Here is a 24,788-nt window from a genome sequence, read left to right as displayed (position 1 = left end):
ACCGCAGTTTCCCTCCTCGTTGTGCAACGAAAAGCCGCAGTTTCGGAAAAAGAACATTACAATCTATTCCAGTTTAGAGACTTCGACCTTATTTACACCCATATTGTGACTGGATCACAAGACACGTATTGTATTGAACATAATCTTATTTACGGTGAGTTTTAACATTGTCCTTACATCCCTTTTTCAACTGGGTTACATATCAAGCTAGTTAGCACAACATCACAACTAGCTAGCTAACATTAGCTAGCAATGTGTTCTTTAACAGCTAGCTAGCAACTTTGGTCGGTTAAAGTTGTCAATATATCTAACTATAGTGTAGACTTAAACGACCTAGATACATTTGTTGGATATCAAAGATTGTTATCATGCCAGAGAGAGTTGGCTAACAGGAGCTAGGTAATTAGTGAGCTAGCTAACTGTTAGCCACCGTTAACAGATTTGCGGTTCTGACTCACCAGCGACATTTGCGGATGTTTATAACTAACGTTAGCTAGCAGGTTAAACTGGTCATATCTGGTTTTATCTTGTGCGACATTGGTGTGATCATTTTCTCAATGTTTTGAGGTGGGCAATTAACTGGCTAAATACTGTTTTAATATCAGGCTGTGTAACTAGTTGCTAGCGCACTACTTAACTAACGATTTCTGCCAGGCCTTGGCTTAGCGTGATGAGAGAACACATTCTGGCGCCTATCTGGCTTTCAAACGTAATCTTTAGTTAACAAGCCAACCGAGCGGTGAGCGTTATTTGTTAGCGAAATCTAGCTAAAGTAGTTCAACTGTTTCTACATGGACTCTTGGCCTTTGTTCTAAACAATATATATATATCAATGAACTGAGGGACTGGCAGGTAGTGAATGTGCGGACGGTGGTTAACTAATGTTACAGTAGTTGAGTAAGCTAGCTAACTAGGTAGGTTCTCATGACAGGAATTATATTGGAACTAACGTTAGTCCTGTCTTCTGGAACTTCGCACCACCAGAACTAATTTACTATACACTGCTTCTCTCAATTCCATTTCTCAACTAACGTTAATCCGTTTTTGTGTTGCTATGTGTGTTATTATAACTGCCATATAGGCCAGGTTATGCTAAAACCAGTTTAATATCTAACAATAAAACATTTTACAGGCCAATCGGCGGTCTCATAGAAAACCGTAACTTCTAATGGAAAGCCTTTTGTAATGTCAACGTCATTCACGTGCTGATATAAATCAGGTACTGTGTTCAGCCAGAGCCATCTACTGCTCTCTTCTTGGCTACGGGAATACCTAAAACATATGTACTGTGTCATTAATTTGTCATACATAGATCTTTGTAACTTAGAACATTTACGTGATTACTGTAATTGTATTCAGTTACTGTCATGTATGTTTGTCAGTTATTTTTGTCTGCTGAAATAAGCTGAAGTTTGTCATTTTGTGAAATGCTGAGCAGACATATGCAGTCCTGCTAGCAGGAGAAGATGTTCAACAAGTCATTTGGTGCTCCTTTCGGGGGAGGGACCGGAGGATTTGGAACTTCATCCACGTTTGGACAACAAAGTAAGTAACAACAGTGGGCGCAAGTGTAATTTTAATGTATGCCCTGACAAGTTGAGTACCTTTATGGTTTCTTGCTTGTCTCATCAATGTCTTCGCCTCAGTATTCACTCTCAAGTAAAGTTAAATTGTTCCGGATTATAAAAGGGATGGTGTTGACCCTGTGTTTGCAGACACTGGCTTTGGGGCGACGACAGGTGGCTTCGGGGCCTCAGCATTTGGGGCGACCAACAACACTGGAGGACTCTTTGGGGCGACGCAAAATAAGCCAGGTTTGCCACATCTCCCTGATCCTGACTATAACACATGTTAATAACTCAGTACCTGCCTAATCCTGTCGAATATCAGATCTGTTCTTCTAATTAACATCCTGTAGAACAGGGGCCATAGCTGCTTTCCTGAATACTTTTTTCACTATAATTGGCTGAGGCCCTATAGCAGTATGGTTTCTCCAACTATCTTCTGGGTTTAGGACCAGGCCAGTGTTCTCCATTGCAGTGGTTTAGGGGTTAACTCTGCTGACCGTTCAGGACGACCGTGTTCTTCATTTGAATGAATAGCCACATAAGAAAGGTGTCTGTGGCATAAGGTCTTTTGTATAACTTTTGCATAACCTACAGATTACATTATGAAATTTCCCACTGGCATTTTAACCACAAAGATTCAGGGGGATTTCCATGTGTCAATATGATAGCACTGATAAAGTACGACGTTGAACATGTTTAAGACTAGCTTTTGTACTGTGACGTCTGCCTGAACAGTGAACCTGCATGATCACACTGCCACTCGCAGTAGACAGAGAGCTGACTATGTGCTCTATACATTAATCTATTATGCAATATACAATGGTGAGTGTTTTCTGTGCCCACCATGATACTGCTACTGACATGTGGTGGTTGAATATGTGTGTCTAACCCCACCCTGTAATGCTTTACTCTCTCAAAAGTGGTGACAGCCAATCCTCAACAAATCCACACTGGTGCAGGTAGAGGAGGTAAGCATGGGTTGACGCGCGCGCACACACACGACCCGCTGTTAAACAGGCGGCTGTGCGCACCCACAGTCCCTGTTATACTCTTGGTTCCGTACATACAAAGTATATACAGTATGTAGTATTTGGTTTGGAGCAAAGCCACAGTCTGCATTCTGCTCTTAAAGGGAGTGTGATCATGTAGACAGGTGGCACTGTGTATGGCCCTATTGTCTGTAATATGTGAGAGTTTGTGGGTTATTTGTGCTGAGTGAGAGGAAAGAAAAAGGTGGGAAAAGGGGGATGAAGCGCTGCATGTTATGAGACCACCTCTCCTTGTGATGAGTGAAATGATTAGGGGCTCCCATAAACTAGTTCAGGTGGACCTAATCTGGCTGGCTTAGTCAGATCATGGATGCACAACTCCAGTTCTAGAGGATCCTCAGTGAACATGAAACCAAACCATTAGCCCGGGTCCTACAAGAATTTGAGTTGAGCACTCCTACAGCTGGCCATAGGGACCTGTGTGTGAGCTGGTTTGAGGTGGTGTGTGTCCCTCCCCAGGTGGCCTGTTTGGTTCCAGTACGTTCAGCCAGCCCGTAACGTCGTCCACCAGTAGCGGCTTTGGGTTTGGCACGGCCAGCGGCACATCCACTAGCCTGTTCGGCAGCACCAACACGGGCGGCGGCGGAGGACTCTTCTCCCAGCAGAGCAATGCTTTCGGAGCCGCCAAACCAGCCTCCTTTGGCAGTCAGTGTCTATTTTTACTGTCTAGCATTGAGGTTGTTCAAACAGGTTTACCATAGAATTAGTTGTACTATAATGCATTCCCATTCAAAGGAATGTTCCGTGACCAGTGGGACAGTAGTCATATTGGGTGTACTATGTAGTCCCAGTCGGTATTCATGTATTAATAAGGAATTCTCCTCGACCACACCCACGAATTGAGGGAAACCAACTTTCTTTCCTATTGAGCTTCATTGTAAAAGAGGGAACTTCGTCAAATTTTTTGGTTTGTTATACAGAAATATCAAAAAATGACAAAGCTTCTGTCAGTGGTGGAAAAAGTACTCAATTGTCATACTTGAGTAAAAGTAAAGATACCTTTAAAAGAAAATTACTCAAGTAAAAGTGAGTCACTCAGTAAAATACTACTTGAGTAAAAATATTTGGTTTTAAATATACTTAAGTATCGAAAGTAAAAGTATAAACCATTTAAATTATTTCCTTATATTCTGCAAACCAGACGGCGCTATTTTCTTATTTACGGATAGCCAGGGGCATATTCCATCACTCAGACATAATTTACAAATGGAGCATTTGTGTTTAGTGAATCTGCCAGATCAGAGGCAGTAGGCATAACCAGGGATGGTCTCTTGATAAGTGTGTGAATTGGACCATTTTCCTGTCAAAATGTAACGAGTACTTATGGGTGTCAGGGAAAATGTATGGAGTAAAAAGTAAATTTTCTTTGGGAATGTAGTGAAGTAAAAGTTGGCAAAGATATAAATAGTTAAGTACAGATAACCCCAAAAAATTACTTTAAAGTATTTTTACTTAAGTACTGTACACCACTGGCTACTGTGTTGTTCAATGTACATGTAGCCAGGCCAAAAATACAGACCTGTGGCTCGCAATGCTCCCACATAGGGAAACGGAGCCTGCAAGAAGAGCCCTGTGGCTTCAGGCTATTCGTTGTGGGAGAGTGGAAAATGTGGGGATGCTGTGTTCAAGTAGGCTACATGTAGCTATATGTGGAAAACATTTCATCACATGTAAGATATTTAACTTGTTTAGTACAGTTCGATTTTAACTCCACTCACTACTTGTAGCTGTATAGTCCGTTTGTGTTGTTGGTTTTGGCAGGCTTCATGTTCCGGTCGGTAGCGAGCTAACGCTCACTCGCTCAAGTGGCTGCTAGCATCATCGTGAAAAGGGGCATGAGCGAAGCCCTAAAATATTATGGTTTTTTTAACACTAGGGACCAGGCAATGTTGAAAAGTAATTGACTAAAACAAGCAGACAACAATAAAATTGCGTTTGAAAAAGGTCACGTTTTTGCTGTGAGTCCATGGGGTAACCACAGGTGATTTTAACCCGCACGGCGGGCAGGGTCGTGACGTTCTATCTAATACCGACTGGGTCTATGGAGTGTAAGCTTAGAATTCTGTGCCTTTCTCAGAGTTCCATACATGCAACAATGGCAAATAGAACTGGTTTTGAAAATTGATTCTTTTGTGGTGGCACTCCTATGGCCACTCCAGTGCCTTCTATTTAGCCTGTAAAATTGTAGTAGATAGAGGGCTCTGGTCCATTGTAGTAATTGTGTGACAGCTGGTGTTCAATGAGATCATGATGTGTAATACCTTACATTTATTTTCTTTAAATATTAGTTTTTCTTTTGATTAGATGCATTTGATGTTGTATATTGCTCATATTTCAGATGTTTTTTTAGATCACTCATGAGTGGCAGGAGTTATCTTGGTCAGGTCACATGGTCCTACATTATCGATGTCTGGCTAGATCGCTAAGATTATTTTTTTGTCTAGCGTTTGGCACGAGCACGGCCAGCAGCGGGGGGCTGTTTGGGGCGACCAACTCCAACCCCTTCGGAGGGGCGTCTGCCTCCCTGTTCGGAGCTTCAGGGTTCACCCAGCAAGCCGCTCAGCCAGGCACCACTGTCAAGTTCAACGTGAGTTTGGCCTGACCTAGGCTAGGCCATTACACCTGGGCCAAACTACTGTACTAGGAGTCTGTCTAGTGTCGTGTATGGAATGTTATTTGATCTAAAAAGGTCTGTACTTACTGCTGTATGTCATGCTACTCTTTACTGTAATCCTCAAGAAATTCATAGGTCAGTTTTCTCTAATGTATACGAGTAATCAGTTTATCCTGCTACAATACAGTAAAGGAGTTTGTATTCCAATGAATGTCCTCTTCTGTCCTCCTCAGCCTGCAACAGGAAGTGACACCATGGTGAAAGGGGGTGTGACCACGAGCATTAACACCAAGCACCAGTGCATCACGGCCATGAAGGAGTATGAGAACAAATCACTGGAGGTGGGTCATTATTATGCAGTTACTTTCAGCTGCCCTCTGTCTTTTAGATCAGTTCAAATGAAAGGGAAAGAGACGAGGAGAGGAATCCACTTTAAAGTATTGAATCAAAATCAAGTTGTCACATGCGCAGAATACAACAGGTGTAGATTTGACTGTGAAATGCTTGCTTACAAGACCTTCCCAACAATGCAAAAAAAGATATATATATTGGTAACACGAGGAATAAAATACACAAGAATTAAGCTATATACAGGGAGTACCAGTACCAGATCACTGTGCAGGGGTACAAGGTATTTCAGGTAGATATGAACATTAAGGCAGGGTAACGTGACTAGGCATCATGATAGAAAATAATATGAGTCAAATATAGAACAGAGTAGTCGCAGCATACGAGTGTAAAAGTGTGTTTTTGTTGTCTGTATGCGTATGTGGTGAATTTATGGGTTTTGTGAGTCAGTGTAGGGTGTGTGTAGCCAGTGCAAGATGGGATCAGTGCAGCCCAGGCCTCACTCACCCTCTCTCCTGTGTGGTGTTTGCTATGTGTAGGAGCTGAGGTTGGAGGACTACCAGGCAGGAAGGAAGGGCCCCACTAACCCCATGGCTGCACCGACGGGGGGTCTCTTTGGGGCTGCGGCCGCAGCCACCCCCAGTACGGGGGCTGCAGGGCTGTTTGGCTCCTCGGCCACCAACACAGGCTTCTCCTTCGGCCAGGCCAAAACCAACTTCGGCACCAGTAAGTCACATAGGCCCATAGACAGAGCTCAATAGAAAATATAAATACAAATGTATTATATAGTACAGTTCTAACTCCCTGTCCCCAGGTACGGGTGGGTTTGGTGCAGCCACAGGCAGTCTGTTTGGCCAGCAGCAACAGCCCCAGCAGGCCCAGCAGGCAGCCAGCCTGTTCAAGCCCTTCGGTCAGGCCACAACCACACCCAACACAGGATTCTCCTTCGGCAACACCAGCACCATGGGCCAGCCCCAACAAACCAGCACCATGGTGAGAGCTCACACGTACATGTTAATATACTCACACGCCTAACATTAGCTCTGTCTGTGTTGTACCGTTCCACTAGAGTAACTCTCTCTCCATCCCAGGGGGGTCTGTTTGGGAGCACCGCGGCGTCCCAGGCAGGGGGGTTGTTTGGAAACACAGCTCAGACCACACCAGCCACTGGCTTTGGGACAGGCACCGGGCTCTTCGGACAAACCAACACCGCCTTCGGGAACGTCGGCACACAGGTATTAATAGACTCGACTGTGAAGGCTTTTACACAGTTGGTAGTTACAGGCATTGTGGGATGGGTGTGTATTAATCCGCTCTCTGTCCCTAGCAGAGCTTGTTTGGTAATAAGACGGCAGGGTTTGGCGCCACCACCACCAGCGCGTCGTCGTTTGGCACAGGCACCGGCCTCTTCGGCAACAAATCCGCCCTCACCCTCGGAACAGGCACCAACCCATCTAACTTCGGTGAGTTGATCATCTGTCCTTATTGGAGTGCACCTGTGTGATAAAGGCTAGTACTTGCAAATAAATCGTCTATAGATAATCGTATTGGCTATTTAAGTGATCGTGTTATCTCTGTGTTGTGTGAAGGTTTTGGACCCACTGCTGCTGGCGGAAGCCTCTTTGGGAACAAGGCGGCAGCAGGAGGACTGGGGACCGGACTGGGAGCCGGCTTTGGAGCAGGTATGAACGGAAAGAGCGCCATAGGCCTGGGATACAATAATAAAGAAACCAAAAATACATGAAATATCCATCATGTAAAGAAAAGCAAAAACAAACACCTGCCCGTTTGGGTGTTTTACCAGAGTCTGTATTGTCAGTCATTAGTAGTCCCCTGTGGATGTTTCGCTAAGTGTGTTCTGTGTTTGTTAGCGGTGGGCACTGGGCAGATGTCTCTGTTTGGGAATAACAAGGCACTGGGTTCCACTCTGGGAACAATAGGAGCGTTCGGACCGCAGGGATTCAGCACAGGAACCAGCACTCTGGGCTTCGGAGCACAACAACAGCCTGTCGGTAAATACCACTTCCGTCTACCACCTCTATCTCCTCTGCCCAGTCTCAAGCTGATTGTGAAAGCACATTCTCTGGCACTTTCCTTTAGTACCTAGTCTTATTACTCTTTCAGTGTACTGAAGAAACTGGCTGGATAACATTACACTGTGGTGGAAACTTCCAGTAGCCCTTGAAGGCTAGGTGAAGCTATAATTGTCTCTCTCTCCTCCCAGCGCTGACGGACCCTAACGCGGCGGCGGCCCAGCAGGCAGTGCTGCAGCAGCAGATCAATGCTCTGGCCTACTCCCCCTTTGGTGACTCCCCCCTCTTCAGAAACCCCCTCTCTGACCCCAAGAAGAAGGAGGAGCGTCTAAAGCCCACCAATCCGGCGGCCCAGAAGGCGTTGACCACGCCCACTCACTACAAGCTGACGCCGCGGCCTGCGACACGTGTGCGGCCCAAAGCTCTGACATCTTCGGGCTCCTCCAAGTCTCAGCTGTTTGACGGGCTGGATGACGACGAGCCTTCTCTCACCAATGGAGCCTTCATGCCCAGGTAGGTGGCCGTCTGGAAATTCGCTTGTAGCTAGTTCACATGTTTCTGTTTCAACTGATTTACCGATTTTTAGTTTTCTGTTATGTTTTTCTTAGCGAATACTACAACTTAATTTTCGGGTAGCTTTTTTGATATTTGCTTCTGTCTGTCTTCTGACAGTGATGTTGGTGTATGGTATCTGATTTGTGTGTTTCTCTGTGGTGTTGTAACCCAGGAAGAGCATCAAGAAGCTGGTGCTGAAGAACCTGAATGGCAGCAGCCTGTACAGCAGCCCAATCAACAGAGACACAGATGACCTGGCCTCTCCACCGGAGTACCCCCTCAACGGACTCAGGTCAGACACGCGCCCACACACACACCGTCAGTGATATTGATCTGTGTGATATTTGTTGCTGAACCATGTCTCCCCCACCCCCCTACAGTGCCAGTGTGGACGAGGATGATTATGTGAGGGAGGTGGTGGAGGGAGGGGCCGAGGATGACCTGGAGATCAACAAGTTCTACACCAAGCCCAGCCTGCAGGACACCATCTCAGAGCTCAACGCCCATAGGGTGGGGGCCAGGGGCAGGAATGGCCTGGAGGTGAGCTGATAGAACAGAGTAGACAGACGATGAATATGGTCGTCTCAAATGACACCCTATTCCCATTAAGGGCACTTCTTTTGGCCATGCTTCTCATATAGTGCTCTACTTTTGAGGTTTGACATGAGTGTTCTGATTCCAGGTGAGCAGCGAGGACATATCGCTGGGGGAGGACTCCATACAGGAGGAGCGAGAGGAGGAGGTGCAGGAGGTTCCCCCACATCCTGCAGGTATCGTTCTGTGCCGTGTGGGCTACTATACCATCCCCGCCATGGACGAGCTGTCCAAGATGGTGGACGAGAACGGCGTGTGTGTGGTGGAGAACTTCACCGTGGGCAGAAAAGGTAAACGATTCTCTTGACTGGTCGGGTGGAAACAGCTCTGGGGAAATAATTGGTCGGTAGCTCACTGCTCTGCTCTCTGATTGGCTCTCAGGTTACGGCTCAGTGTTTTTCCATGGCGAGGTGAATGTGACTGGGCTGAACCTGGATGAGATTGTTCACTTCAGACGCAAAGAGGTCATCGTCTACCCCGACGACAAGAACAAGCCTGCTGAGGGGGAGGGGCTCAACAGGTCAGTGACAGGATGGGACAGGGAAACTTACTACCCTTCACACTGGGGACAATGTCGTTATCAGTTTCCTTGTAATTTCATCACAGAAGTCATAAACTGATTCAACATATTCTGATAGTGATCACAGCTGAGACCTAACTCAAGTTGATATTCTCTTTTTCATCCTTCACCTCATCTCTTTACCACCCCATGTTATTTTATACCTCTTTCTCCCTCCCCTCCTTTCCCTCACTCCTCTGCCAGGCGAGCGGAGGTGACTCTGGATGGGGTGTGGCCTAATGATAAGACCACTTGTACTCAGATAAAGAACCCTGAGCGTCTGTCTGAGATGAACTACGAGGGCCGCCTGGAGAACGCCTCACGCAAACAGGGCGCCCGCTTCCTTGAGTACCGCCCCGAGACCGGCTCCTGGGTGTTTGAAGTAAGCATGCCTAGACACATACGAAAGGTGCCTCCATATCTCCCTTCCAATGTCTGTAACTCATCTCTCTCTGTGTCTGCAGGTGGCCCACTTCTCTAAGTACGGCCTGCAGGACTCTGACGAGGATGAGGAAGTGCCTCTCAAAGTGGACCCCAAGAAGCTGAAGACGGCCACAACACTTCCCCCGGGGCTGCAGCAGCTTCCTCCCTCCCAGCAGCAGGTGGCGCCACAGGCTCAGGTAGACGGAGCAGCACAGTGCGCCCACCCACACTGACAGTCACACCCACTGCTCTCTACATCACCTGGAAGGCCTTAGTCAATATACAACCTAAATATACATGATCTGAATTGATGCCGTTTCCTTTCCACTACCATTTCAGCCACATGCAGTGTGTGGGGTCCTCTGCCTAGATCTCAGCTGTTTCACCACTACTGTTATGGGTTGTATTCAATAGGTTTCTATGGAAAGGTTTTAAGTTTGGTAGCCCTTGATGCAGATGGTCTTGGTGATCTCTGCAACCCAAATGAGGCTGCTAAACATTGATCTGACATCAGTTGGATGGGCTGTAGCGTATAGCGACTGATCAGATAGGACACCCCACATTATCTGTTTATCAGTGGCGGTGTGGGGAGGGCTGGGTTCTCCTCTCCCAGGTTCACCTGAGGTGGTGGAGGCCACAACCCACCAATCACAGACAGGAGGTGGGCAGGGTAGTTTATCTGAAGTCTGTCAGTCCTGGTTAGTGGTTACGTTCTGCCCCTCACAACTGATTCAGGAACATCAACTTCATCTGTGCTCTAAATATAAACTGTCCTTAGCTAAACATCACCCTGGTTCAATAGCTATGGCATGAAGTCATCCGTGGATTGAAAATAAGGTGTTTTAAAGGGATACTTCTGGAATTTTTGACTGCACGCAAAGACATAAATTGTATCCACTAGTTCACCTGAATCTGGAGAAGTAGATAAAGAGCCTCATTGCCAAAATCCTGAAGTATCCCTTTAAAGGCTGTGTTAAATTGTTTTTTTAGATAAGAAAATCTAACTGGAAATCTGCAGTTCGAACAATAACAAGCGCCACCCCGCCACTGATTTGGTAAACAGCTACGGGATGGGGCGGGAGAAATGTAACTGCTCCCAAACACATGGGCAGCGCTATGGATACAGGGACTGACCATCCATGATATTGAAATTGTAGTTTTGAGGCTATACAGTTTGTTTAAATTTACATTGTTTTCAAACAAAGGAGTAACACACTTATATTTTGGGTGGTGATGGTGCATGACAACTATGCTCATGAGGCATCTGTTATATTTTTCAAGAATCAATGGGGTATATCTCATTACTTTCAAAGTCTAAAAATGGATTTACCAACTGCAGATTTCCCCTTTTTAAGGAAATGTTTGAAGTGAAGTCTTAACTCAGAAGTAGAGTTTGATTTTAAGATGTCTTAAATTAAATCTGTATTGTAAAATGTTTGTATTTTGCCAACTGTTCCTTCCATTGTTATAATTTGACTGGGTAATACTGATTATGTAACTTCAGAAAACCTCACATTATCATGGTTGTATCTCATGAGAATCTACACAATGTATTTTTGATTCTTTGTTATGAATATTAGTTTATCTCTTTGAAACAAGCTTTGAGAGGATGACCAAAGATATGAGTGATGTGCGATAACCTGCCAGTCCTGCAGAATATATTCAGGGTTAGGTCTTCTTTCTGGTTGAGGGTTTAAGAAGCTACAACATCTACTCTTGGGGTATTATTGAATCAAGCTATGAATTATTTTATTATGTAAAACATGCTCCTATATACATCTGTGTTATCTTGTATTTGATCTGATAAAGTTAAGAAATAAACGGATTAAAGATCACACTTTGCTGGTCTGTCTGACTTGTGTATGCTGACCATTTTCATTTATTTACACTAAACTGATTTTGTCTGTGTGTTTCTCTCTTCTTGGTGTATGTCACCTTACTGTGTGTGTTTGGTTGCACTTTCTCTGCTGTGTGTGTATCCTGTGTCCATTCGCTCTGTGGGTCCAGTCCAAGGCTGTGCTGGAGCTGCTGAGTCGCATGTCTGAGGTGGACAGTGACATGGCCGACATTACCCAGGATGCCCCAGGGGAGAGCATGTTGGAAGAGGAGGGGGAGAGCGGCATGGGGGAGGAGAAGGGCAGTCGGCTGGGGACTGTGACCCCCACAGAACACAACCCTGTCTCTGCATCCAGTCAGATCGCCTCCTCGCTGGGAATCAACCCTCACACTCTCCAGGTAAGATACTACTGTACACCCTCACATTCTACCTGTTTGTTGAGGCTAATGGAGTCCTCAATCACATCATGAAGACAATGTGTTCGTTATGTGTGTTTCTCTTCTCTCAGATCATGAAGGCATCTCTGTTTGCTGAGGATGATGATGGTGACATGTTCCTGGAGCAGGGAGGAATGAAGAGCTCTCTAGACAGGGCCTCCCCTCGCATCCTCCTGCCTGGCACCCAGGGCAGGCCCTCCAGTAAGTGTGTCACACACAGCCCTAACATTGATTTCTACCCTCACACACAGTCACCCATCCTTCACTCAGACCCTAACATGTCTTAAATGCTATTGTAAACTGGCTGGTTCGAGCCCTGAATCCTGATTGGCTGACAGCCATGGTATATCAGACCGTATACCACGGGTATGATAAAACATTTATTTTTACTGCTCTAATTACATTGGTAACCCATTTATAATAGCAATAAAGCACCTCAGAGGTTTGTGGTATATGGCCAATATATCACGGCTAAGGGCTGTGTCCAGGCACTCTGTAATGCGTCGTGCCTAAGAACAGCCCTTAGCCGTGGTATATTGGCCATATACCACAAACCCCCGAGGTGCCTTATTGCTATTATAAATGCTCATTGATCTCTCTTGCTCTTTCTCTCTCCAGTCGGTGGTCTCCTGCAGACTCGTTTCAGCGGGGCAGGTCTCTTCCCTCAGCTCCCTGACGTGCCCTTTGGAGGGGGCCTTCCCGGGAGGCTGTCCATGTCTCGGCCGTCCGCGGTGGTTCCTGAGCCCTCGCGGCTCTCCCCCTGGCCCTCGCTGGGGCCCTCATTCCTGCTGCCGGCCCCAGCGGCAGAGGCCACTGTACGGACGGTGGGGGCTCGACGCCTGGGGGGCCCTGTGGCCCCAGAGAACTCAGTCACACTGGGGAAGGTAATGATAACTATACTACTAGTAGTATTTAATTTGTCTTTTTCAGGTGTCTTTCTAGATACTTCATCCTACATCATGATACATTTATGATAGTTAAGAGTTTAAATATCTGATAGTACAGTAGACTGAACACACAGGGATACATACAGTACAGAGGTACATGGAGAGAACATGGACATTTGTTGGATCATTTCAATGAATCCACTGTGGTTTTCGTATGTGTGAACATAGCTGTACAGTATGGGCAGTTTTAAATCATCTAGTCAACGTAATCAACACATTCCCTCCACCCAGGGCCGTCTGCTGATGGATGCAGCTCTGTTCACGGGCCGGTCGTTCCGGGTTGGCTGGGGTCCAGGCTGGACTCTGGTCCACTGTGGAGACAGGCTGAGTGGGACTGGGGACAAGGAGCAGGACCAGGGAGACACAGGAGCTGGAGGTTTTGGATTTCTGCCTAAACATGCCAAGAGCAAACAGTGAGTAATAGACAAACACCAGACCACTGTCATCTACACAATGTTGTAGGAGTGTCAGAATAGGATCCAGACTTACTGTATCAGAGCAGTGCTTATGGGTGGTAGAAACTGAACCCTAAGCTCCCCTCTTTCCCCTCCCCCTACAGACTCTCAGACAGTCCGTTCAAGGTGGTGATCGAGCAGGTGGTTGGTCTGGAGCCGCGGGACAGTGAGGAGAGCCAGGCGGTGTACCAGCGGCCCCTGGAGATCGGCCTGAAGCACAGCACCATCAGTACAGAGGGGGCCTGCCCCTTCATCCAGCCCCAGAGTGGGGTGGCCGCCTTGCACGAGTACGTGGAGTGGATCACTGACCTCAACCAGGAGGCTGGTGCCGGAGACAGTAAGCGATGCAACACAATCATACACACACCCAATGGTAGATGGCTCACACTTTATTGGTCCAATTCCAAAACTTCCCTATGATTCTAACATCACCCCTGCTACCTCTGTTTTAATTATCTCTCCCATTGCTGTCTCAATGAGTTCAGATATAACTATATGCTATCCTATCTCTCTCTCCCTGTAGGGGTCCTGGCTCACTGGGCTCTGGTGTGGACTCTGTGTGAGGCCTTGTGGGGTCGGCTGGGTACGACAGAGCCTGGTACCAGCGGCTACCTGCAGCAGCTGGAGAGGAGGAGGAGCTTCTCAGCCTGGCTGTCCCACAGCGCAACCCAGAGGATCGAGCAAGAGGTGGGCCTGAGCCAGGGGGGAGGACATGTGGAGGCCATCTTCAGCTACCTCACTGGACACCGCATCAGTGACGCCTGCAGGCTGGCTCAGAAGAGTGGTGAGGAGAGGGGGGAGATCGTAGTTTGGAGGGGATTGGTAAGAGAGGAAGGGGAACAGAGATCAGGAAGAAAGAGGATGGATGGATGAGGGGTGGGAAGGTAAAGCCTGCTGCAGACCTGGGGCCTCATTTACAAATGTTGCCTACACACAGAATATGCCCCAAACTGGCGCACGCATGTTTTTCACAAAAATTTATAATAACTGAACTAGATGTGAGAATGTTATCCTTCCGCACACTGTAGACCATGCGTACACCGTTTCTAGTGGTTGCAGAATCGATTTATTTTCTTTGGATTTTTAAATAATTTGAAATCTATTTCTGATTTCTTTCATTTCCATGATCATTGCAGAATAAATTCCTCAGCTTTTCGGACTGTGATGGTTTCATACTCGCGAAATAGCCTATAGGCATCCAACAAGTTAAAATAGGCTACTATTTGTCCCATCTCTCATTTAATTCCACCCACTTCACAGTAGTAAATAGATAAGCTACCACCATTTCAAGTATTTTGCTCTGTGGTCCGATCTGAAGAGCAGTTTAACGGTAGAACAGACGGTTCACCTTTTCCAATGACATTTGTAGGCTACGTCTGAATTTTGTAATGTCAAATTTCTCCAGTAAACAAGACATATCATAACCATTTCCGCCCTTTTCTGGCCATGATGAGCTCATTCCCGAAGAAGCCATACAACAAATGACCATGAGCATCTCTTGTTTAATTGGACCTATTAGCTAGGCTATTATAATTTCAAGTTTTTGCTCTATGCATCCTAAAAGGAGTGTGGTTTATAACATACAGATGAACAGACAGTTGATCTTTTGCATTGAAGTGTGTAGACAACCACTGGAAGTGGTACTCTATTTAAAAAAATATATATATATATTTTTAAGTATAGTTATTCAGATTTTGCGGGCAGTGCAGCATGTTTAGGTTCGGGAGAACGTAAATACAAAACATTGTATTTACATCTGTTTACAGGTCCACAAAAATGTGCAGTTTTTGTGTTTCAGAAACTGTCAGATACAGCCCATGTTAATGGGGGGGAAACAAGACATTTGATCAAGTTTGCCATTGATATTTCCTTTATTTATATATATATATATCTTGACCTAATTCCAGTACTTCCAAAGTATACAGCAAATATGGGTGTTGTCTTCACCATAAAAGGTGAATGATGGGCATTATTCAGGCGCAGTTATAATGCTCGTTCACACATGCACAGTTTTAAAACTGATCTGATTTATAACTGTATGGATGACGTGCGCCAACTTCAGAAATCTCAATATTTTGGTGAGTGTGCGTTCTCTTTTATTTAGTGTGAAATTTACACAACGGTTATATAAGGCCCCAGGGGGCGTCTCACAAATTAGTTGGGCCAGGCTGTAGGATCTCATTAAGATGTCTTTAACCTGTGTGTGTAGGGGACCACCGCCTCTCCCTGCTGCTGTCCCAGGCGGTGGGCTCTCAGTACGGCCGGGAGCTGCTGGCGCTGCAGCTTGGAGACTGGAACAGAATGCAAACGGACTCATTCCTGCAGGAGGAGAGGCTACGCATCTTCGCCCTGCTCGCCGGGAAACCTGTAAGTAACCGCGCATGCAGCTGTTGCCAATGTGTTCAGACCGCCATTAACTGGGTTATCCTTTGTGCTATGTTGATGTGTGTAGGTTTTGCAATCCACATATTTGTTGTAATATACAGTACCAGTCAAAGGTTTGGACACACCTACTCATTCAAGGGTTTTTCTTTATTTCTACTATTTTCTACATTGTGTAATAATAGTGAAGGCATCAAAACTATGAAATAACACATGGAATCATGTAGTAACCAAAAAAGTGTTAAATAAATCAAAATATATTTGAGATTCTTCAAATAGCCAACCTTTGCCTTGATGACAGCTTTGTACACTCTTGGCATTTTCTCTACCAGCTTCACCTGGAATTCTTTTCTAACAGTCTTGAAGGATTTCCCACATATGCTGAGCACTTGTTGGCTGCTTTTCCTTCACTCTGCGGTCCAACTCATACCAAACCATCTTAATTGGGTTGAGGCCAGGTAATCTGATGCAGCAATCCATCACTCTCCTTCTTGGTCAAATAGCCCTTACACAGCCTGCAGGTGTGTTGGGTCATTGTCCTGTTGAAAAACAAATGACAGTCCCACTAAGCGCAAACCAGATGGGATGGTGTATCGCTGCAGAATGCTCTGGTAGCCATGCTGGTTAAGTGTGCCTTGAATTTTAAATGAATCACAAACAGTGTCACCAGCGAAGCATCCCACTCACCATCGCACCTCCATGCTTCATGGTGGGAACCACACATGCCGAGATCCTCCGTTCACCTACTCTGCGTCTCACAAAGACACGGCGGTTGGAACCAAAAATCTCAAATTTGAACTCATCAGACCAAATGACAGCTTTCCACCAGTCTAATGTCCATTGCTCGTGTTTCTTGGCCCGAGCAAGTCTCTTCTTATTGGTGTCCTTTAGTAGTGGTTTCTTTGCAGCAATTCGACAATGAAGGCCTGGTTCACGCAATCTCTGAACAGTTGATGTAGAGATGTGTCTGTTACTTGAACACTGAAGCATTCATTTGGGCTGCAATCTGAGGTGCAGTTAACTCTAATGAATTTATCCTCTGTAGCAGAGGTAACTCTGGGTCTTCCTTTCCTGTGACGGTCCTCATGAGAGCCAGTTTCATCTTAGCGCTTGATGGATTGATTGACCTTCATGTCTTAGTAATGATGCTGTCGTTTCTCTTTGGTTATTTGAGCTGTTCTTGCCATATTTTGGACTTAGCCCTATTTGGTAAAAGACAACCTTCTGTATACCACGCCTACATTGTCACAACACAACTGATTGGCTCAAATGCATTAGGAAGGAAATAAATTCTGCTAATTAATTTAACAAGGCACACCTGTTAATTGAAATGCATTCCAGGTGATTACCTCATGAAGCTGGTTGAGAGAATGCCAGGAGAGTGCAAAGCTGTCATCAATGCAAAGAGTGGCTACTTTGAAGAATCTCAAATATAAAATATATATTTGGTTACTACATGATTCCATATGTGTTATTTCATAGTTTTGATGCCTTCGCTATTAATTTACAATGTAGATAATAGTAAAAATAAAAACCCTTGAGTGATTAGGTGTCTAAACTTTTGACTAGTACTGTACATTAGTGCTAAATGTTTTCTGAGCTGTATGTACTTGTCTCTCTAGGTGTGGCAGTCTACAGACTGTGTGGTGAACGTGTGTTCAGAGCTGGACTGGAAGCGTTGTGTGGCGGTCCACCTGTGGTACATGCTGCCTCCCACCGCCTCCATCGCTGACGCCCTGGCCAAGTACGAAGCCGCCTTCCAGGGCTCTGCAGAGGGTCAGAAGTACGCCTGCGCCCCCCTGCCACCCTACCTCGACCAATCAGACCCGCTGGACATGGAGGAAGAAGAGTCTAAACGGCCACTCTACGACATCTGTTTCCACCTGCTCAAACTATACAGCGACAGGTACTACGTTTCCCACAACACACTGCATAGGTTTCTCAAAATAGATTAGAATTAATCCTACATTTCCATTCTCAAGCAGATTTAACAGAATAAAAGTGAAGTACTGCTAGAGTGGTGTTTAAATAAGTGATGCCTCTCCCTCCCAGACACTACAGCCTGCAGGAGTTGTTGGACCCGCTGACGGTGACGTGGGAGCGTCTGGACTACCGTCTGAGCTGGCACCTGTGGTCGGTCCTGCAGGCGCTGCACTACACACACCTGAGCCCCGCCCGACAGGGCCTCATACACACCAGCTACGCTGCCCAGCTGGAGAGCGCTGGCCTCTGGGACATGGCAATCTATGTACTGCTGCACATATCTGAGGACATGTACGTACTGCAACACACACCTTACAACATGCACACAGGAAGAGACTTCAGACTCTCAACTTTAACATGAATCATGACGAAGTTTAAATTGATTAGTCGCAGGAGGATTTGAGGGTCAGTGCCCTCAGCAGATGCCCAGGATGGACCGATAAGCTGAACACGGTTTATCATAATCTCACACAAGTGCTACTGTGTCCAGCTGGGTTCCAATTCCAACTGTGAATCGTCTGTAATGTGTTATCCCTCTGTGCTCGGGGAGCTAACGGACGTAATAATCTCAGGCAAGCTTACACATTACGTTAATTTAAACCTGCTAACATGTCCTCCTCTCTTCAGGCTCCGTGAGCGTGCGGTGAGGGAGATGCTCCAGCTCCACTGCCCTCTGCTGGAGACGGAGGAGTCTGCCCAGAAAGAGCGCTTCCTCACAGAAAGATTACTGATCCCAGAACAGTGGCTCCACCTGGCCAAAGCTACTAGAGCCAGAAGAGAGACAGACAGACACAGAGAGGCCCTGCACCTATACAGAGCAGGCCACTGGAACCTCTGCCACAGGCTGGTCATACAACACCTAGCCTCAGGTGTGTATACGCACGCACACACACACACACACACACACACACACACACACACACACACCTCTAACCCTATTCAACCTGTATGTGTTTCCCCTGTAGACTGTATCATTAATGATAACCATGAGTACCTGTTGGAGTTCTTGGAGGGGCTGGCTGTTCCAGAGCGCAGTGCTGTGATCCAGGACTGGGACACGGCAGGCAGAGTCTACCTGGACTACATCAGAGTCATACAGACCTTACACGCCATACAACAGGTACGTCTGTCTGGCATTATGTTGACTCCATTACAGTTGATAATGTTAGCCAATTAGCTATGCTGCTAATCTCCTGATTATCTGTCAGTCTCTGTCATATACCATGGACAATGGTGGCTATGGTCTGGAACACATTGAGGCTGTATGGGTTTTTTTAATGGAAGGATGTGAGTTTGTGGGTGGGAAGGTGCGTGTGTTGGCGCTGCATGGATAGAAAGTGCTGGAATGCTTCATATTGATGCATGATGTTTGTATGTAATGGGTCTCTGTTGTTCTCGGTCTCTCTCTCTCTCCGTGTGTGTTCAGATGGACAGTGCTGGCTATAAGCTGGAACGTCTACACACCGAGGTGACATCACTCTGCAGCAGGATAGAGCTCCTCCCCTGCTCCACCGCCAAGGACCGTCTCGCCCAATCAGGTGAGGAGATGGAGCCGTCTGCTCTAGAGGTCGACCGATTTGATGATTTTTCAATGTCGATACCGATTATTGGAGGGCAAAAAAAGCCGATACCGATTAATCAGCCGATTTTATAAAAAAATTGTTTTATATATATCATACACACACACATTTTTGTAATAATGAGAATTGCAACAATACTGAATGAACAATGAACACTTTTATTTTAACTTACTTTAATACATAAATACACACACACACACACACACACACACAGCTCTGAAGTGACAATGATACTGAAGAGTCTGCTTAGGAGACAAATACTCTCAACTGTTTGAATAAAAATAGAGTTTACGTTACCTGTGATGAATGTTGAAAACAAAAACTGTCATTTCTATATGCAGGAAATCCTATTTTAATAATGGGCATGGTAAGAATTGACGACCAAAGTGCGAGTCATAATTCCCATGACACCTTCTAGCAAAATCTGAAAAGCGGTTCCTTCATTTATTCCATAGGATTTTTTTAGATTAACTTAAAATAAGGTCTGTTTCGTGTAGGCTTACACCACCTTGCCAATTTTATAACTGTAGATATCCATAGGACAAGGTAACTCTGATCAATATTGGCTAAATATAAGCGAAGATAAAAAAAAAAATTGTAGAGTGGATTTATGAAAATATGTTGACAACCGTTACCTTATCCTAGTGAGATTTACACGGGTATCAAAACGTCGAGGCGGTTTAAGCCTGCATGAAACAGACCTTATTTGAAGTAGATCAAGACATTCTCTATGGAAGACATGAACGGTAAAATAACGAAGGAACCCCTTTCAAGTTCAGCCGCAAGTTATTACAGGAATTATAACGCGTCGACTATTTCTCTCTAAACCATATACCTTTGACTAATCTGGAAACTATCACCTCAAACAAAACGTTTATTCCGTTCTGTATTTTATCTAACGGGTGGCATCCATGAGTCTAAAAATTCCTGTTACATTGCACAACCTTCAATGTTATGTCATAATTACGTACAATTCTGGCAAATTAGTTTGCAAAGAGCCAGGCGGCCCAAACTGTTGCATATACCCTGACTCTGCGTGCAATGAACGCAAGAGAAATGACACAATTTCACCTGGTTAATATTGCCTGCTAACCTGGATTTCTTTTAGCTAAATATGCAGGTTTAAAAATATATACTTGTGTATTGATTTTAAGAAAGGCATTGATGTTTATGGTTAAGTACACATTGGAGCAATGACAGTCATTGATTGTTTTTTATAAGATAAGTTTAATGCTAGCTAGCAATTTACCTTAGCTTACTGCATTCGCGTAACAGGCAGGCTCCTCGTGGAGTGCAATGTAATCAGGTGTTAGAGCATTGGACTAGTTAACTGTAAGGTTGCAAGATTGGGTCCCCCGAGCTGACAAGGTTAAAAATCTGTCGTTCTGCCCCTGAACGAGGCAGAACGTTCCTAGGTCGTCATTGAAAATAAGAATGTGTTCTTAACTGACTTGCCTAGTTAAATAAAGATTAAATAAAGGTGTAAAAAATAAAATAAAAAATCGGCAAATTGGCGCCCAAAAATACCGATTTCCGATTGTTATGAAAACTTGAAGTCGGTCCCGATTAATCGGCCGACCTCTTAGTCTGCTCCAATCAGAGGGTAGCTGATCTTTCCTAGAACAGATCTATATACGTAACGTTAATTTTAATTTTCTACGTTGTCCTGTCTGATCTAGCCCAGTTTCTAGACCTGAATGGAACTCTGGTCTAGTCTTATAACATATAACTTACGAGTTATTTGTCGGCCTGCACCTGTTTGTTGTCACTTTTCCCACATCTGCTATCAGTAGACAGTTCTGATTAGGAAGTAATTGTTTGCGGTGCCCAAGAATGAATTAAATACAAATCAAAACCAAACATGGATTCCATGTTGTGTTCTAGCTTTGGGCACACACCTGTCTGTTTTACACCTGTTTGTCCTAGCTAATCAGCTTCGTAATATGGGCACCATGCTGCCACAGACAGGAAGTAGAATGGAGCGTGTGGGCGCAGACATTGACATTCTTTCCAGGGCACCGCTCGGCGGCGCAAACAACGCATTATTTATCCGAACAGTCCACCAATCACGGATATACCCCCTAGTGGAAAAGTGTCGGAAAATAAGTTGAACGTGGGCTACTGCTAGACTGAGATGCAATCTCCGTATATCCGTGCTTCTCTAGACTGAGATACAATCTCAGTCTAGAGAAGCTGGACTACAGGTCTGTGTGTTCCGAGACCTACCTAAACCTCTTCTCTCTCCTCTCTCCAGATATGGCCAAGCGCGTGGCTAACATCCTGCGTGTGGTGTTGAGTCTGCAGCAGGGTGGTGAGGGTGGCGAGATCCCCTTGTCCCAGCTAGCGCCCCACATCGGCCGTCTGCCCATGCCTGAGGACTATGCCCTCGAGGAGCTCCGCAGCCTCACCCAATCATACCTGAGACAGCTCATCGTCAGCTAATGATCTGCCCCCGAACCTTCAGCCCCCCGCCCAATAGGAACTGAGGTAGTTTGTTGGGAGCCAATGAGAACAGTGGGGGTAGGAGGGGACTATCTGGCACTGTTTAGTAGGACTACTGGGGTTGATTGAGATGGGAAGTTTGGTTGAGAAGGCAGCGATGGACTTGCAGTGTATCCCATGCTCCTTTGGGGCTTTGGTTTCTCCTGAAGAAAATGGCACAAGATAATTGGATGAAGCATTCCTCCGTGTGTGTTTGGAAATGAATGACTTGCAAGTTGTTTTCTTTCATTATTATGTTTTTGTTAAGCTTTTTTGTACTTAGGAGGCCTGAGATGTGTGTTTGTGTATGATGTGCATTTAAATATTGAACTGCTGAACCATCCTGATAAGAGCTCTCTTCTCCCAACCTTTGACCCTGTTTAAAGGGACACTCACTCACTGGCTGGTGTGTTAACGCTGTCATCCTGCAATTCATGTTTCCAGTATAAATACTGTATGCAAACTACATGTTTGTTTGACTCCTACATCCCCATGGAAATGGAAAGTTTAATATAGTAAAGATTGTTTACCAGGATTTTGTTAGTGAGCGGAATCGCACTCACCTGATGAACTCTCAATATGTGTATACATAGGGAAGATCTAGCTTAAAATGGAGACTCATTTTAGTGATGTAATCTTGTACAAACAGTCTGCTTGAAGTGAACAACTCTTGTTTTTGCATACCAAAAGAGAGAATGTAAAATGAGATTGGATAAACTTCTATTTTTGTATTTTATTTTTGGGGGCTGAACTAGAGTGTGAGTCTATTGGAATGGAGATAGTTAGATTCCATTCTCTATCTCAAATATATGGTTTCATATTTCTATTGTATGGGGGATTACCAGAGCTATGTTTGTTCCTTGGTGTTGCTAGTTTTTTTTTTTTTTCTTGTAATCAGCCAGTTTTTTTTATTTTTATGAGTGGGACAGTTTCTCTGTGGTCCTTGCAAGGAGTTTGATTAAAAATATAATTTTAAATATAATTTACAATTCCTTGGGGTCCTTGGTCTCACCTTCACTCACACACCCTCCATTTTCTCAACCTCCATTCCCCACCCCCGGGTTTTCTGTTTTTTGATGTTTCAAGTGAAACTGATGTATGTAGTTATTGTTTGTTGTGTGCTGCCGCAGTATGTTTGTTTGGCGGGATACCGCTCCCCTCGCGCACAGTGCCTTTCACGAGGAGGGTCTCCGGACTTCTGTTGCTGCCATTACTGTGCATGATTGTGATGACGGTGATAACTTTTTTATTAGTCTGAATAAAATGTTTGTCCTGAATAAATGCATCCGTTCTCATTTAGGCTATAATACAGTATGTCATGTCTATTATTCTGCATAAGGCAGCATCAACATTTTTGTTTTTAAATAGGTTTAATGCATTTTTATAATGCTTGATTTTCTGAAGATGTTACTTGCATACGTTATAACAATGAACTGGGTTGCTGAGTGAACCATGCGTGTTAATGGACTGAATCAGATGTGTTAATTAGGCTACTTGCTGCGTGTCCACAGTACAAGCAGCTTTTGGCTACCATTACATTGAAATCTGACAAGTGGCTCACCTTCGGTTCAATTATTCACATCACCTGCCCTTCCTCACTGATGTATTTATTAAAAAAAATAATAATAATAAAAAAAAAAAAAACTTGTTACCAATTGCCAACGCCTCAAGGTAGGCTACGCACCATCACTTTGCTCTTCAGAGTTGCTTCAAATGAATGGGCAATGGCCACTTTCTTTGATGTTACAGGAGTCACGGAGTCAGTGCCGGTCAGATATGATGAATCAATTAAATGTATTTATTAAGCACTTTCTACATCAGCTGATGTCACAAAGTGCTTATACAGAAACCCAGTCTAAAGCCCCTAAGAGCAAGCAATGCAGATGTAGAAGCACGGTGGCCAGGAAAAACTCCATAGAAAGGAGGAACCAGGCTCTGAGGGGTGGCCAGTCCTCTGACTGCGTCAGCCTACATGGCCATTAAGGCTAGATCGTTCTCCAAGATGTTGAAACGTTCATAGATAACCAGCAGGGTCAAATAATAATCACAGTGATTATAAAGGGTGCAACAGTCTGCACCTCAAGAGGTTTCAAACCTATTTATAGTATCGCATGTACTTCTAAGTGTGCACATTATATACAAGCATGTGTTTTGTCGCAACATGTTTGTCGCTCACCACAGCTCGGGAGAAAAAAAACCCGATGCAACTGGACACAGCAGCAGCCCATCCATAATCAGGTCTGTGTGCGCAGCTGTCTCTTCGCGGCGCGTTTCAGTCGTGCGCTAAAATCGATAGATACGGCAAATAATCTTTCAATCGCTTTGGGACGATATCGCAGATGTAGGTGACTATTTTGCTCCTCTTCTGCCTGCTGGATCAAACATATAGCGGCACATTGTGCCAGTTCAAAACCATGCATATATGGAGCTTATTTCCTATGTTGCTGTTCTTCCTCGGTGTAAGTTTTCTTCCAGGTACGTGCTCTTTGTTGCTTAACTAACTGACAACATGAATTGCATTACAGAGAAGGTTCTGATTGCTTATCCATGGCTTAATTCAGTTTCAAATACTGAATAGACTTTGAGGGCAAATTTCCTCACTTTAGTCAGTCGGTAGACTAACTTACAGTAAGTAGGCTATTTCATGTTTTCCCAGTGTTATGAAATGCCACCTACAGTATAGTGACCTAACTGACCTCACATTGAAAATGTGGCAGACTAGCTATGTTCACATTGGATGATTAATTAATGTATAAGCTATCCCTCACAGATTTATTTAGAGGCAAAGGTGGACAGGATATAATGGCATGCATGGACTACACAGTCTGGGTTGGTGATTTCAGGATGAGAATTTAGGTGTTTTATCCCACTGGAATGGAAATAAGGAATTAACCTGATATTACTTGATAGGCTACCATGTCATAGTGCCTGACCCTATTGGTG

At 44.9% G+C, this 24,788-nt stretch overlaps 1 protein-coding gene across 7 annotated transcripts; it reads left to right on the top strand.

Annotated features, from left to right (window-relative positions):
* LOC120045165 (nuclear pore complex protein Nup98-Nup96-like) lies at positions 1-23,152 on the top strand. 7 transcript variants are annotated; one of them, XM_038990106.1, is made up of 34 exons: positions 1-154; positions 1,133-1,219; positions 1,439-1,545; positions 1,716-1,814; positions 2,489-2,536; positions 3,077-3,262; positions 5,062-5,204; positions 5,465-5,572; positions 6,119-6,305; positions 6,394-6,572; positions 6,671-6,814; positions 6,907-7,042; positions 7,169-7,261; positions 7,451-7,591; positions 7,804-8,125; positions 8,340-8,459; positions 8,548-8,707; positions 8,850-9,051; positions 9,143-9,281; positions 9,525-9,702; positions 9,785-9,940; positions 11,751-11,978; positions 12,089-12,218; positions 12,636-12,901; positions 13,196-13,377; positions 13,524-13,756; positions 13,943-14,203; positions 15,629-15,786; positions 17,424-17,707; positions 17,854-18,075; positions 18,412-18,653; positions 18,750-18,904; positions 19,211-19,322; positions 21,619-23,152. In XM_038990106.1, the coding sequence occupies exons 3-34, from the start codon at positions 1,467-1,469 to the stop codon at positions 21,804-21,806; spliced, it is 5,481 nt and encodes a 1,826-aa protein (XP_038846034.1). In that variant the 5' UTR covers positions 1-154; positions 1,133-1,219; positions 1,439-1,466; the 3' UTR covers positions 21,807-23,152. The 7 variants fall into 7 exon arrangements, with proteins under 7 accessions (XP_038846034.1, XP_038846036.1, XP_038846039.1 ...); XM_038990108.1 differs by lacking the exon at positions 1,133-1,219 and having other exon boundaries at positions 6,910-7,042; XM_038990111.1 differs by lacking the exon at positions 1,133-1,219 and having other exon boundaries at positions 7,520-7,591.
* The last annotated feature ends 1,636 nt before the right edge of the window (positions 23,153-24,788 follow it).

Source organism: Salvelinus namaycush, chromosome 3 (assembly GCF_016432855.1).
Source record: "Salvelinus namaycush isolate Seneca chromosome 3, SaNama_1.0, whole genome shotgun sequence".
NCBI classification, from domain to species: domain Eukaryota; kingdom Metazoa; phylum Chordata; class Actinopteri; order Salmoniformes; family Salmonidae; genus Salvelinus; species Salvelinus namaycush.
The sequence above is the reverse complement of the archived record's forward strand: the minus strand, read 5'-3'. Positions and strand labels throughout refer to the sequence as shown.